The following is a 13,760-nucleotide window of genomic DNA, read 5'->3' as shown; positions in this document are numbered from 1 at the left end:
TTTGTGTACTTGCCTTTACTGCCTTTTTCATACATGATTTTACATACTTTGTGCTTTTCTTATTTTTCTCGCCTTTGCATGTGGGATTCCTCAGAACCCTTATTTAATTGCAGGGGTACCAAACCGAATGTCATTCTTGCAAGCCATGTTTCTGGTTTGTTTGTGCTACATAGGAGCTTTTATTATTTATTTTTTACCCACTGATTCATGCTATGCTGTTCTGGAGCCCCCAGACGATAATAAAGCATCAGCAGGGGTTAATGGAGACTGGTAGGGGGTACAGCAGGGAGCTTTTGTTCCCATTTTATCTGGCAGCCTGCAGCAGGCAGAAGCAGGCTGCGGCTCAACAGCTTCGTCATTTATCTCGGTCAGGTTTCACTGCTGATAAACTTCTATTGAAATGGATGGCTGCTATTGTGCTTACCAGTGGGGAAGATTTCTCACTGACTTGCTACAGGTTTAAATCATTTTCCTGCCGTGCTATGAGGTTAAAAATGTATGATCTGCTCTGTTGAATTGGTCTTGTGTTTTCCTGCTCTGGTGAATATTTGTGTTCGTGGCACGTATGCTACCTGTTTTAAGGCATAGGTTGGATTTTTAAATGGTCAGCAAAGCTGGTATTGATAAAGCAATTATAAATGGCTGCATGCATGTGTGGCTGTGTGTGTTAAGGGGAAGTCATGATTTTATGGCTGATTTATCATAGTTTTTCAATCTCTGTTTCATTTTTCTTTATTCATCCTCTCCTATTCTCCATTTTCAGAGCCAGAGATGGCACCCACTAACACCTACTAGTGGTGAGTGTAAAGAAAGGATGTACCTCCTGCTCAGATCCAACCTTTATCTGGTGATTTTTGAGTGCAGCTCCCCCTTGAAGTGTTTGTGCATTCCCAAATCTATTAGCTGTGCCTGGCATTACTGTCTCTAATCCTCATGATTAATATGGAAAGTATTGCATCCTGCTGTTTTTCAGCCTAAGTACACACCAGTGTTCAGAACTCAGCCTTGCTGGACAACAGAAAAGCAGATGCTGCTAAGACTTTATAGAGCACAGAAATCTTGAATAGAGAGGACATTTTTGTCTTTGACCTAGGAGCTAATAGTCTGGCATGTAGAGAATGCTCCAATTCATATTTTAATCCTGAAATTGCAGGGCTATATTTTCCTCTGATGACAACTCCCTCAATTTTACTGCCACCCTAATAAGGAAATTTTGTCTTCTAAGCATACACCAATTATTTTCTGACTGAGAATTTTTGTCTCATGCCATTAGTCTTTGTACTGTGAAATGCTGATGACTTGCAGGCCTGGTTACTGATCCTACCCCTTCCAGCCTACTTGAAGCACAGGTTTGAAAATTGAGAAGCAAAATCCATTATATTCCTAGCTCTTGAACACAGCTGCTTTTGTGCACTTGCATTAAACTTTTGCAGGTATGAGAAGTAAGGTAGTTAAAACAAATACCTGAAGTTGCTTTGCTGTTTGCTTTTGCTTTGGATAGTTGTGGCACTTGGGAATTTCATTCGACAAAAAATAAGTATGTACTGTAGAGGGTAGGACAGATCCCTGTACTCCATCCCAGTTTCAGAAACTTTAAGCTTACTTTGTTGGGGTATTTCCAGCTATTTCTTTCACCTGCTAAGCCTGTATTAAGAAAAAAAAAATAGATTTTTGAAATTAGTAGTAGAGGAAGGATTTATTAAAAAAAACCAACCAAATAAGTATTAGTTTATACTTGGTGTGATTCTCATTTGAGAGGTTTCTTTTGAACTTCTGAATGAAATTTTGTGATGCTGACCAAGATAATAAAACTTTATTAATAAGCAAACAAATGACAGCCACAGACAACATATTACTAAGGTCTCCTGGCTGTGGCAGAGCTGGATATAAGGATTTGAATAGTCCCTTGTCATGGACTCTAATGCTGAGTTAGGACCTCCTGGCATTGTAAGCTTGTTACTATTTATAAAAAAATATCTTCTTTTGCTTTGACTTTTGAATATGAGTCTACAGAATTATCACTTAGAGATGTACCTTTTCACAAAATCATAGAGTTGTGAGGGTTGGAAGGGACCTCTAGAGATCATCTAGTCAACCTCAGGTGTTTTAATGCAAAAATAAAAAAAGAAGAAACATTTAAAACATCCATGCTAGTTTCAAATTTGGAACATTAAAAGTTAACTTTTTATTACTTTTGATAAATTGAGATTACCTAAACAAAATTCAGATATGAAAAGTATGATGATTGAGACCTTACATTACAAGCTGCTTGTGCTGAGGAGTTCTCCAAGAGGGATCTGCTATCCCAGGCTGTCATGCTTCATGGGACAGGGAGAGGTTCCTACCAAACAGGCAAATGAGGGAAGCTCTTGGGGAGATGGAGCCAGAACTCTTGCCCAAGAGTAACTTGACTCTCTGATCTGAGTACCAAACATGGTATTTTTCTAAGTGAAATTACTGTCCTGATAATTATGTGGAGAAGACTATGGCATTTGGTTTTCAAATGGTCACAGATCTGCAATTCATCCTGAAATCTGTAGTTTCATCTCATGAGATGTAGATACATTCAGCTCATTTAAATTCCTTTATGTTGCTTTTATAAAAATGTTGGAAATCAGCACTTCCACACTGAAAATGTTTAGAATAGATTAGATGAGTCCTACTCCTAAAGCACTGGGGTTTTTCCTGTTACCTCTAAGGAGAGCCTGGAATCACCATGTCAGAGGCAGGTATCCATGCTTGATTTGAGCAGAAAGTTGTGCTGACTTGCTCACTCTGGGAATTCAGAGACATTTCTCACAACCTTTGCTGAAAGATGAGCAGTCCTGGTTTGCTGCTGATAGCTCTGAAAGCCTCATGGTCCCCATGGCCCAGCATGCAGCTGATTGGAGTATAACTGTTGGATCTGCATTCATATGTCATACATGCTTCCCAGATTTTTCACAGTGGAGTTAGGAAATTGTATTTTGGTTTACCCAGGTGTCTCACCTAGAAAGCAACAAGCCTCTGCTAGCAGCCAGTATCGGTGACCTAAGGGAAAACACTGAAATCCCTCAAACCAGCCCAGCCGGAGTAATCAGCTCAGCTGAGTCTGACATGCTTCAAATATTTCATGGCAAGCTGGGGAGCAATGTGAAGAGATACTGAGCTATTGTCTGTCTTCCTGATTCAGCTGAGTACTGTTTGTCAGTCCGCTATTATCCCTTAGTCTCCAAAATTCTGGCTTTGTTCTTTTCCCCTTTTCACAAGCTGAGTTCCATTTGTGTACAAAACCATGTACTGATCTTGAACCTGGGCTTCTTTGGAAAGTATTCACCTGACCTCAAATAACTCTCAATAATGGTTTAGCTTTCTTCACACAGGCTTCTTACTTTGCTGTGAGATTTTGTAGTCTTAACCTGAACATCTTTTCTGGTACCATGCATCATCTTGTAGTGTGGCAAAGAGCGTGTGGAAAAAGGTGGAAAACCAAGCTCTTGGACATGCAAAACCCTTGGAATCAAAGTGATTTAGTGAATAGGAGCAATTGAATCAGCTTGAAAGCTTACTGCCACCAAAGGTGAAAAGTATCTCATAACTGGCTGAGTCTCTCACTGCACTATTCCCTGAACCACTTGGACTTGGCAAAACAGTAGAAAACTTTCCACATTTTTTCCCCTCTATAAAAAAACAATTATAGTTGCTTACTAAAGAGTCTGGAAAACATCAGGTTAGATAGAGAACAAGTGAAAAATAAATTTCTGGGACAAGGCACTGAAAGAAAGAACCTTGGGAAAGAAGAGCACAGAGGCTTTTACCCACATGCAAGGGCATCAGGAGTTGCTGCGCTGAACTTGTCAAACTGTTCCCCCAAACCCACTGTGAGGTTTCAGGTTGGTCTTGGCTAGTCTGGTTTACATTCTGCAAAGTGTTTTGTGCAGCTGCCCACAGGTCTTAGTTGCTAAATAGTAAATTGCAAAATGCAGTCATTAGGTTTCTTTGTTGCCCCCACAGCCTATGCTCAGGTAACAGAACACTCCCTGACTGTTGCCTATGGATTACATACCAAAATTAATCTCTGTAGTAAAGTGGTTTTAGTCACCTGTTTTACCACTGAATCTTTTCAGAGGAGCTCCTTCTCTCTTCTCATCTTATTTGTCATTTTGGCTCATTTTTTTGTCTTAGCCTGTTCTTTACAAATGCAGGAGTTTTTTTGTGTTGCATGTGATTGCCTAGATGTCATCTGTGATTGTCACAATGGTTCTAAAATCTTTTCCTTGCCTACTTGTAACTTTACCTGACTTTAACCATTTCATTAAAAACTGAGCCAGTTGTTTCTAAAATTAAATTCCATCATGGAGAAAACATTTCTGCTGTTGGCATTGGTCAGTGAGCTAAGAAAGTTGTCCTGTTGTGAAAGAAAGGAGCTTACAGCAGTGTGTGTAGCCTGATAGAAAGGGTGTTTATGAAATTAATCTCTGTACTGTTTGTACATATTTATCTTCATGGCAGGCAGTCCTATTAGGAATATTATCCATGGTCAGAAAAAATATATTTTGAATTCTTTGGAAAAATTGTTAGAGCTCTAGAGGAAACTGAGGGTGCTGAGAAACTGTTAAATTAGGAATTGTTAATGGTTATTATAAAGCAATTATCAGTAAGAAATCATGGACTTGGCTGGAGGCATTTGGTTTCTGAAGCAAATCCAAAGGGTTCCAGGGATCCCTTCTGCTGATTCCTCAGGATTTCACCACAATGAAGAGAGGACTTCCCATTTCATTCCTTAATGTTTTAGAATTGAGGAGAAATGCTGTTAATAGTAAGTAAATGACGCTGACAGAATAATTTCTTCAAACTGAGTTGAAAGCTTCAGTTGTTCACTTAGAGAGTATAGTTGATCAAGACTTTTTTTAGAGGGAAGACTAATAAAACTGGAAATTTAGACAAGATATCTCTTTGTTTCTCTATTAGAGCAGCTGTTTTGCAGTAAATACATGTGTTAATTAGATAATATTGCTGCAGCCATAACAGTGAAATCATTCCAAACTGTTTTATGTTGCTTAGAGAAGTTGAAAATACATTGTTCTTAAACCCAGTCCAAAAAAATGCAAATATAATGATTAATAGGAATTCCAGCTATCTTTTAGAGTTATTTTTAAGAGAGATGCTGCCCAAGTTTCTTTTCTTTAACCAAATAAATCTCATTAATGTAGTGTTGGTTCTCACTTTCCTTGTAAAGTAAGATTCATGTGCATTTAGATAGACAATGAACAGTCATATCCCTGATTAGCATTGCCGTGAACTGACTTGTTACTTGTTGCATCAAACAGCACGTGTAGGTATTTACCTCTGGATAATCAGGGCTGAAGTAACGAAGCCTTGAGTGTGAGCATTCCTAAATTATTTCAGGTATAATGCTAGCCTTGCTCACCATGGTGTGTTGGAATATCTGGGGCATTTGTACTGAATTCAGTATTTCAGGGTGTTCTACAGTAATGCTTCTTGCCATCAGCTTGAGTAGATCAGTGTTAATGATCAAACTCATGAGAAATTCCCCTTTTTACCTCATTGTTCTAAGTTGTATCTATTCCATGTTGAAATTATGAAGGTGGTAATGCTTTCTGATTATTTTCTGCTGCTTTAAAACTATTGGGAGAAACCCAAGCTGTCATTGGAATGAGTTAAGAATTTAAGATCTGCTCAGGAAGAGTTTAGCTTTTTTTTTTTTTTTTTTTTTTTTTGGTGACAGTTCCACCATAGAAGCCTGTGCCAAATGTCTGGGGTTTTGTGCATCTGTAAGGTAAACCATACCTATATATCCAGAGTCTATTTCAACATGTTCCAAGGAAACAACAAGCCAGTGTGCTCTGCACTTGTGGGACATGTGACATGCCAAGCATTGCCATGGGGTCAGAAGGCTTTCTAATTCCTTATCCTTACAGAAGAAAAGTGAATGCTACAATTGCATCCTTCCTGTGATTCAGTGGGGGAAGATGCTTTCCAGCTGTGATGCCTGATAAAAATTTTGTAGAGCTGGGGCAGTGATGGCAGTAGTACTTCAGCAGAGAAATTGAGGTCCTGCATATTCAGTGAGGTCTTCTGGCCTCTCTGAGGATGAGTAAGGTGGTGCTGGTAAAGATGCTGAAGTTCAGGAATCAGTAATGGCTAAGGTATCTGTCATTTGTCCAAAAACAGGCTGTTGATCTTAAAAATCAGGGCTTGGGTTCAAGTATATGAAATTAGAGGAGCTTATGGATTTTACTGGAAGGGTTGTTTGTTTTAGGGGGGGTGGATTTTTGTTTTACTGATGTGTGCTGTGAAAGAAATAATGTTTTAGCAACATCTTGTAGTGTAGCTGGGGACTTACAGTCCATCACAGAGGCCTATTCCATGCTCATAAGTAATATATTTTTTGAACATAGCGTTACCAGGTGTTGTTTATAAATTTTCATCTATTGTTGACTTCCTCTGCTCCCATCGGCCAAAGAAAAAGCTTAGCATCCATGATATTTAACCTGCTCCCTGATCATTTACAAGTACATCCAAAAGAGGACCTGGGAAGCTCCAGGCCCATTAGTTTTATTCCAATCCCTGGAAAGAGTTCTTCTAGAAACCTGCAAGCCAAAGGAAGCAGGGGGTTGGGACGAGCCAGTGCAGGTTTACTGAGGGCAAATGATGCCAGTGATGGTGTGAGATGAAGGCAGATTCAACAGAGATGCAGGGAGAGGGCAGAGTGCCTAAAGGAATGATGAGAACCCACCCTGTGAGGAAAGGCAGAAGGGGTTTGGTCTTTTCTCCATGGGGAAGAGAAGGCTCACAATTTTCCAGTGCTCAGGGAAGTGGAGGGAGGCTCTCCAGGTGCATGGATGGTGCCACATTGGAGAGGACAGGGACAACTGGTACAAGGTGCCTTGAGGGAGTTTTTATTTTAATATAAGAAAGAAATACTTTACTGAGGCATGTAGTGGAGTCCCTCCCCTGACTAGAAGTTTTCAAGATGTAACTGGACAAGGATGCTGGATAATCTTATCTAGGCTTCTTTCCCACAGAAAAATGGACCAGATGATCTTTCAGGGCTGGTCCAGATGATCCAGCCTGGGCTGGTCTATGATTCTGTGGTTCTATACTGAGCATTCAACAGTGCTTGTGAGTTAAGACGAAAGATAATGCACTCTGCACTCTGTCACCTTCATCTCAGTCTTGACACCTTGTAGGACTGGGCTCTTAGTTTGGAATTGATCTCAGCATCCCTGGTAGGGACAGACTCTTTCTGTGGTGGGCATCTGCTCAGTGCTGTGCACATAAACCAGTGCACATCTGCTCAGTGTCTGCTGCCCCTGCCCCTGGTGCACTGCACCTCAGGGGACTGCTAGTCTGCAGTTCTGCCAGGGTCCCAGCACAAGCTCTATGCAGAGCTGAACATGGTTTTCATAAAGGAGATAGACTTCATGATGAAACTCTAGACCTAAAGCAGTCAAGTGACAAGTTTAAACTACCATATATTCAAATCCCAGATTATCAGAAAGGTAAATTCACTGCATTAGCCTATTTATCCCAGTGATTACTGCTACTTAGAAGTGAATTGAATGCAAGGTATCTTTCTAACAAGAAAGACCCTTAGAATATGTCACTGTGCATTCCAGTCTGTAACTTTAAACTAGAAGTAGTGCTTCAAAGTTATTTTATTGTTCCTGCTGATCACTAAGTACAGCATTTTAAAATGTGACTACATTCTCCACAGTAATCACTTACTTTGAACAAGCTGTGTGTTCATGAGGCTATAGGTTTGCATTCATTATTGTTTTAGGATAAACAAAGCCCTTATTCGTCAAGCAGGATATCTGGTATTTTGTCTGAGGCCATTTAATTTTTGCACTTTTAGGGGTTTTTTTCATGGAACTACTCGCTCTTTCAGTAAAGGTGGTGTTTGTGGTTACACCACATCTGTTTCCTGTTGTAGCCTGTATTCTCAGTGTGATTTGCAGTATTCAGAATGGCCTCAGAATGTGAAACTCACACCACATTGTGGTTAAAAGCAGCATAAACCTCTGGAGACGCTGCCTCATAGCAGCTGAAGGTGGGTTTGTTGTGTGGGGGATTCTGTGGGGCTTCACTGTGAGGAGCCTGATCCATGTAGAACTGGGGAAGGGGAAAGAATCCAGCAAGGATTATAGCCTGGGACTTGGTTGTTGTCTGAGTTCGAGTATGTGCAAAGATGATGCTGAAATCCCTTGAAACTGGTTGTGAAGTGATTGTTCCTTTTTGCTTTATTCTTCTTTTACATATCACCCCTACATCCCTTGCCACTTCCCTTCTGCCTTACACCGGACTCTTTGATTCTGTAGCCAATGGATGTAATTTTATTGAAATCACCTAACATGCAACCAAAGTCAGTGCAGACAACATGGTGCCATGGGAAAAAAAACATGTTTGAAATATATCTATATATATATATGTATAGGTGTGTATCTGGTAAAATTGCAGCAGGAGCAGAGTGGCAGGTATATGTAAATACTTTTACAGAAAGGTGCTTGTTTTGTCCAGGAGATGTAAAGCTGTCTTTCAAAATAGCCTTTATGTGTATAAGCAAAAATTAATTAAAAGCAGATACTTAATCCTTAAGTCCCTTCTCTTTTCCTGATTCTTTTCAGTATAGGGGGCAGCTTATTTGAGCAGCTCTTAAAGTTTGCCAAAGAAAGTTCATCCCACACCACACACCTTCCAACTAATTTTCTTTGCCAGTAATTAAGCATTCCCTTAAATAGAGAATTTTCTTTCTTTTATAAATACAAAGCAAAAAATGTAATTTTTAAAAATGCTACTTTGTGATGGTGATGTTTTACTGATTATTACTGTGTGGTTTTAGTTGGTTCACTTTTCAACATCCATTCTGTGTATCTTCTTGGTCTGCTCAGCAAGCACTAATTGCCATGTATTAATTAGTTGCACACAAATGGCTTATCTCTGTAGTTTAAGGGGGAGGGGGAAACAAGTCACCACAGACAAGTCATCTATTTTTGAGATACATGTGCATTAATGCATTTGTAGGAGCATGCTATATATTCTGCTGGACTGAAGGGTTTTGATAAGCTAATTCCATCAAGTAATTATAACCTTTCTTCAAAAGTAAATCTGGAGTTTATTTGCTACAGTCCAGCAAATATGAAGCATCTCTTTAGGGAAATGTGCACATAAAGATTCAGTTCCTATCTTAATATACTGAGAGTAAGTGCCAAAATGTTGGGAAGTTTGACAAGGTATAGTTTTAAGGAGAAATTATTGTGAAGGTTATAGCGTTTCTTCCACTTTTTAAAGGGAATGTATAAATATTTTATTATACAGTGTCCTGGGAAATGCGTGTGTTTCAGTTCCATTTCTCTATTCCTTTCTTCTCATCTCATATGTGTCTTGGTAGGAGTTGCCCCAAACTAGGTTTTACATTTCTTGTCATCTGAAAAGATATTTTGGCCACCAGCTATCATCAGTCTAGTCTGAGGTACTAAACCAGTTGATCCTGAAGGTTGTCATTGCCATAAATCTTTGGGTTTGAGCCATGGGAAGGATGGGAAGCCATATAGATTTGTTTGTGGCTATCTCGGTTCCATAAGTGAGACATTTGAAAACAGTGGTTTAATAAACCACCCCTTTTCCAGTCATTCACTTAGAACATGCTTGGGTGGTGAGAAGGATGCTGCAATGTTTCAGGGATTAGTATGCTACCTTGGATTTTATGAATCACATTGTTTCTGAAAGTTTTTATAGTAAGGTTGATTGGAAGTTTTTCCTGGTTTTGGAAGGGTGGTATACATACTACAAACTTAAGCTATGGCCTTGAAACAAGTAGAAATATTTCAGAAGGGTTTTTTTTCTGAAAAATTGCAGCACTGAACCATTTTTAAGCTTGTCTTAAAACATGGGGCTCTTTACTCCTGTCAGTATGGTATATTTTATAATAATACTTGGCATTCATAAGGCACTCCATCACTTGAACATGCATACATATGTTTAATTAATCCTTTCAGTGCCTCACTGAGGAAGTTAGGTATTACTCCTTTTTAGCAGTAGAGAAAAATGACACAGTAAATTCAAGTGTCTTGATCAAAGGCATGCAATTATTTACAGACTACAGCTGTTCCTTGTAGCAAAAAAAATTACTGTACTTAATTTTGAAGGATGTAAAACTGGTTCCTTATTCAGACTGGGGAATATAAATATACTCTGTAGATCTTCTTCACTGTTTGCCTCCCAGTATTTTTGTGGGGTCTCCTCTTAATGCTCTCTGTAATATGGGCAAAGCTCACTTGGGAGGGACTGTGGACTAGAAGATGCCGAGCCAGAACTCCTTGGCCATTATAAATTTGTCTTCATTTGTGTAAAACACAGTGACTTCTTTAAAACTCAACCAAAACTCATGTCAGAAATGAGAGAGTCATAACAGGAGTAACTATTATTACATAATAATTGTTCCTAAAGTAAAGCTAATGAGTGTTGTGTCATAATTCCACATTAAGATCTGGTTATGAGACTAACCTTCTAAATAAGGCTTTTAGAGTAAGTACGTGATAATAAAGAGTCTCTTCTTTTTTATTAGGGTGGTGTGTAACATTGATAGCATTGTAATGATTGGAGATTATTTTTTAATTTGAAGTCTGAGCATGGAGCAACTAGTTTGTTAATCTGCCAAATAGTGGCAGGTTTATTCTATATATCTAAAAAGTTTGTCTATATTCCTAGGTCATGAATGCTGATGGAACTGGTAGGAGAGTCCTGGTGGAGGACAAGCTGCCTCATATATTTGGATTCACTCTGTTGGGAGACTACATTTACTGGACAGACTGGCAGAGGCGCAGCATTGAGCGTGTGCACAAGGGCACAGCAGAGAGAGAGATCATCATCGATCAGCTGCCCGATCTGATGGGCCTGAAAGCCACCAACGTCCACCAGGTCATCGGTGAGTGGGCTGCTAATCAGCCAGGGGACAATGGGATGGAAAAATAGAAATGGGCAGAATTCAGTCCTATGGCAATGCAGGCTGCAGCTTGATTAGGGTGGGTTAGTGTAGCATTCACATTCTCTGAAAAATCCCGTCGCCCAAGATTTTTCTCCTGGGAAGCTGAGAAGCCTTACAGAAAAAGAAAACAATTCTTATCTCATTTGCTTCTCCTGTGTTTTCCTCATCTAGAATGTGTTTGGAGATTGTTTACCACAGGTGATTGTTTCATTGGGTTCTGGTGTGAGTTGTTTGACTCATTGGCCAATTGGGGCCAAGCTGTGTCAAGACTCTGGAAAGAGTCACAAGTTTTCATTATTATCTTTTTAGCATTCTGTAAGTATCCTTTCTATATTCTTTAGTATAGTATAGTATTCTTTAATATAATATAGTATCATAATAAATTAGCCTTCTGAGAACATGGAGTCAGATTCATCATTCCTGCCTTCGTTGGGACATTTCCCAGCAAATACATCTTCTGTGAGGAGCTTCAGTTCTGTAGCTTGAAAGAATATCAAGCTGAACATGTGCTCCCACATGTATGCAAAAGCTAAGAATGAGCCAGTTTTAGTTCATTCAATAGTTTTTATTAATATTAGAAAATTATCTTTAAAAATACCTAGAAGTACTTCCCGCCCTGTAGCACTTGTACTGTAAAAAAGCAACATCTAGCTTTAAATTGCCTATCCTGGGTTATCCAAGCACTGGTAGCAGTATAATTGTAGCATCACAGAACTCATCACAGTACCTAAGTATCCTGCTATGTGGAGAAGGCTTGCAGCTTCTTGCTGTCACATCTGGATTGTACTGCAGGAAAGAAGTGAAATGTAGTTGATACGTATCTTTGTGTGGCTGATGCCCCAAGGTATTTGTGTTTTGAATGCAGCCCTCTTTGCAACTGTTTGACCAATTGAACTCCTTAGTGTCAAGCCTCTCTTAGTTCAATTTCCAGCATGTGCAGGTACATAAGTGAGTATTGCAAAGAGCTGCTTCGCTTGCATCCTGGAGAGACCATTGAATGGATGTGAAAATAGCTCTGCAAGGTTTTTACCTGCAGGAATGCAAGGTGCTATGTAGCTGGACCAGTGTACTGTAAAAGGCAGCAGAACATGCACTTACCATGCATTTAGGGCTTGTGCTGTCTATTGGAATCATCAGTAGCTGTTGAAGGCCAGATCCCTTTCCCTAGTGCATCACTGGCTTTCCAGCCAAGGAGAGTAAGGTCTGTCTAAAAAATTACAGGAAATGAATGAAAAATAATTTGATCAGAGAACACAAGGAGAAAAACTGCATGTTGGCTTGGAGGACTCATAGTGTGGCTGATGCATGTGAGGATTAGCTTCACCTTTCACTTGCAGGCAGTTTGCAATGGTTGCTTTTCCTCTCGCTGCCTGCTTAGGTACAAACCCCTGTGCAGAAGACAACGGCGGCTGCAGCCACCTGTGCCTGTACCGACCCCAAGGCCTCCGCTGCGCCTGCCCCATCGGCCTGGAGCTCATCAGTGACATGAGGACCTGCATCGTGCCAGAAGCTTTCCTGCTCTTCTCCAGGAGAGCAGACATCAGGCGCATCTCCCTAGAAACCAACAATAACAATGTGGCTATTCCGCTCACCGGAGTCAAGGAGGCTTCTGCTCTGGATTTTGATGTGACAGACAATCGCATTTACTGGACTGACATTTCACTGAAGGTAGAGATTCAGTCCATGTTGGCTATTATACTCCTTGAGGTCTTTAAGAGTAGGTTGATTAATGGGATTTACAAAATTCAAGGGATATGTAAAAGAGTTTCGTTTTAAATTACATTTTCTGCAACTGACTTGAGACATGTGCCAACAATAACTTATGTACTTTTGCAGTTGGAGAATCATGGTAGTTAAAAACACAAAGTTTAAATGAGTCTGCAAGAGGTGACTTGGCTGAACTCCCGAAGCATGATATTCTTTTGAGCTGAGGAAGTGATACACATGAAGACCGATCTGTAAACTGTCCTGCTGTCACAAACTGGCATAATTAGCAGGTTGTGTTCAAACTAGGAAGTAAACCAAAATCAGGGATTTGTTAACTTCTGATTGGTTGTGAGTATGAGGAGTGTGTGCAGATAGAAATATTGAGGACATGGAAAGGTAGCCCATGTTTGCCAGAAGAATTCTGTACTATTCTAACATTTTCAGGCTTATCAGCGAATGCCTAAACTCTAATATATTATTAAAATGGAATTCTGGCTGTATCTGCTATCACAGATAGCAGGCTGATCCTGAGGGCAGAGTTTAAAAAAGTCTTTTGAATAAAAGTCCAGGAAGAGATTGTGTTTAGTGAAATTAAATTTAGCCATCACTACTGAAGCTACTGAGCTCATCAGTCGTTTGGTTGTTTTCTTCTATTTGCTGTTCTGTCCCACACTTTTTTTTCATTTAGCTGCTTTAAATAGTGTTCCGTGCTATAACATTGATGCTTTTGTATAGTCCTGGGAGAGCTAAAATATTTCCCCCTCAAAGTTGGCACTGAGTTATTAAGGTCACTTTGTCATGTAGATGCTTAATTCAACCAGACTAGTTATCCCATTTATTTCCCCAGTGAAATGCTATTGTAATTGACACAGAATACATTCACAGAGAGCAGTAAATCATTACTTCTGAATAGCAGCATTGTTTGCTTTGCAAATAAGTAGCATATTGTAAGATCCTCTTTCCTATGAGATGTCTAAAATCTGAAAGTGTTTAAAATGCAACAAAGAAAACAAGCAGCCCAGTGACAGACTGGTAAGTTCTCTAATTTGCCTGTGTATCTTTA

General features: G+C 39.7%; 1 protein-coding gene across 2 annotated transcripts in view; it reads left to right on the top strand.

The window, feature by feature from the left end:
* The window catches only part of LRP6 (LDL receptor related protein 6), a 116,484-nt gene that overhangs the window by 73,637 nt on the left and 29,087 nt on the right, over nt 1-13,760 (top strand). For both annotated transcript variants that reach the window (XM_030960786.1, XM_030960785.1), the window contains exons 8-9: nt 10,714-10,930; nt 12,369-12,658. In XM_030960786.1, the coding sequence (XP_030816646.1) occupies nt 10,714-10,930; nt 12,369-12,658 (507 nt within the window). The remainder of the gene's footprint in view (nt 1-10,713; nt 10,931-12,368; nt 12,659-13,760) is intronic.

Source organism: Camarhynchus parvulus, chromosome 1A (genome assembly GCF_901933205.1).
Source record: "Camarhynchus parvulus chromosome 1A, STF_HiC, whole genome shotgun sequence".
In the NCBI taxonomy this organism is placed as follows: domain Eukaryota; kingdom Metazoa; phylum Chordata; class Aves; order Passeriformes; family Thraupidae; genus Camarhynchus; species Camarhynchus parvulus.
This window is presented reverse-complemented; position numbering and strand designations above follow the sequence as displayed.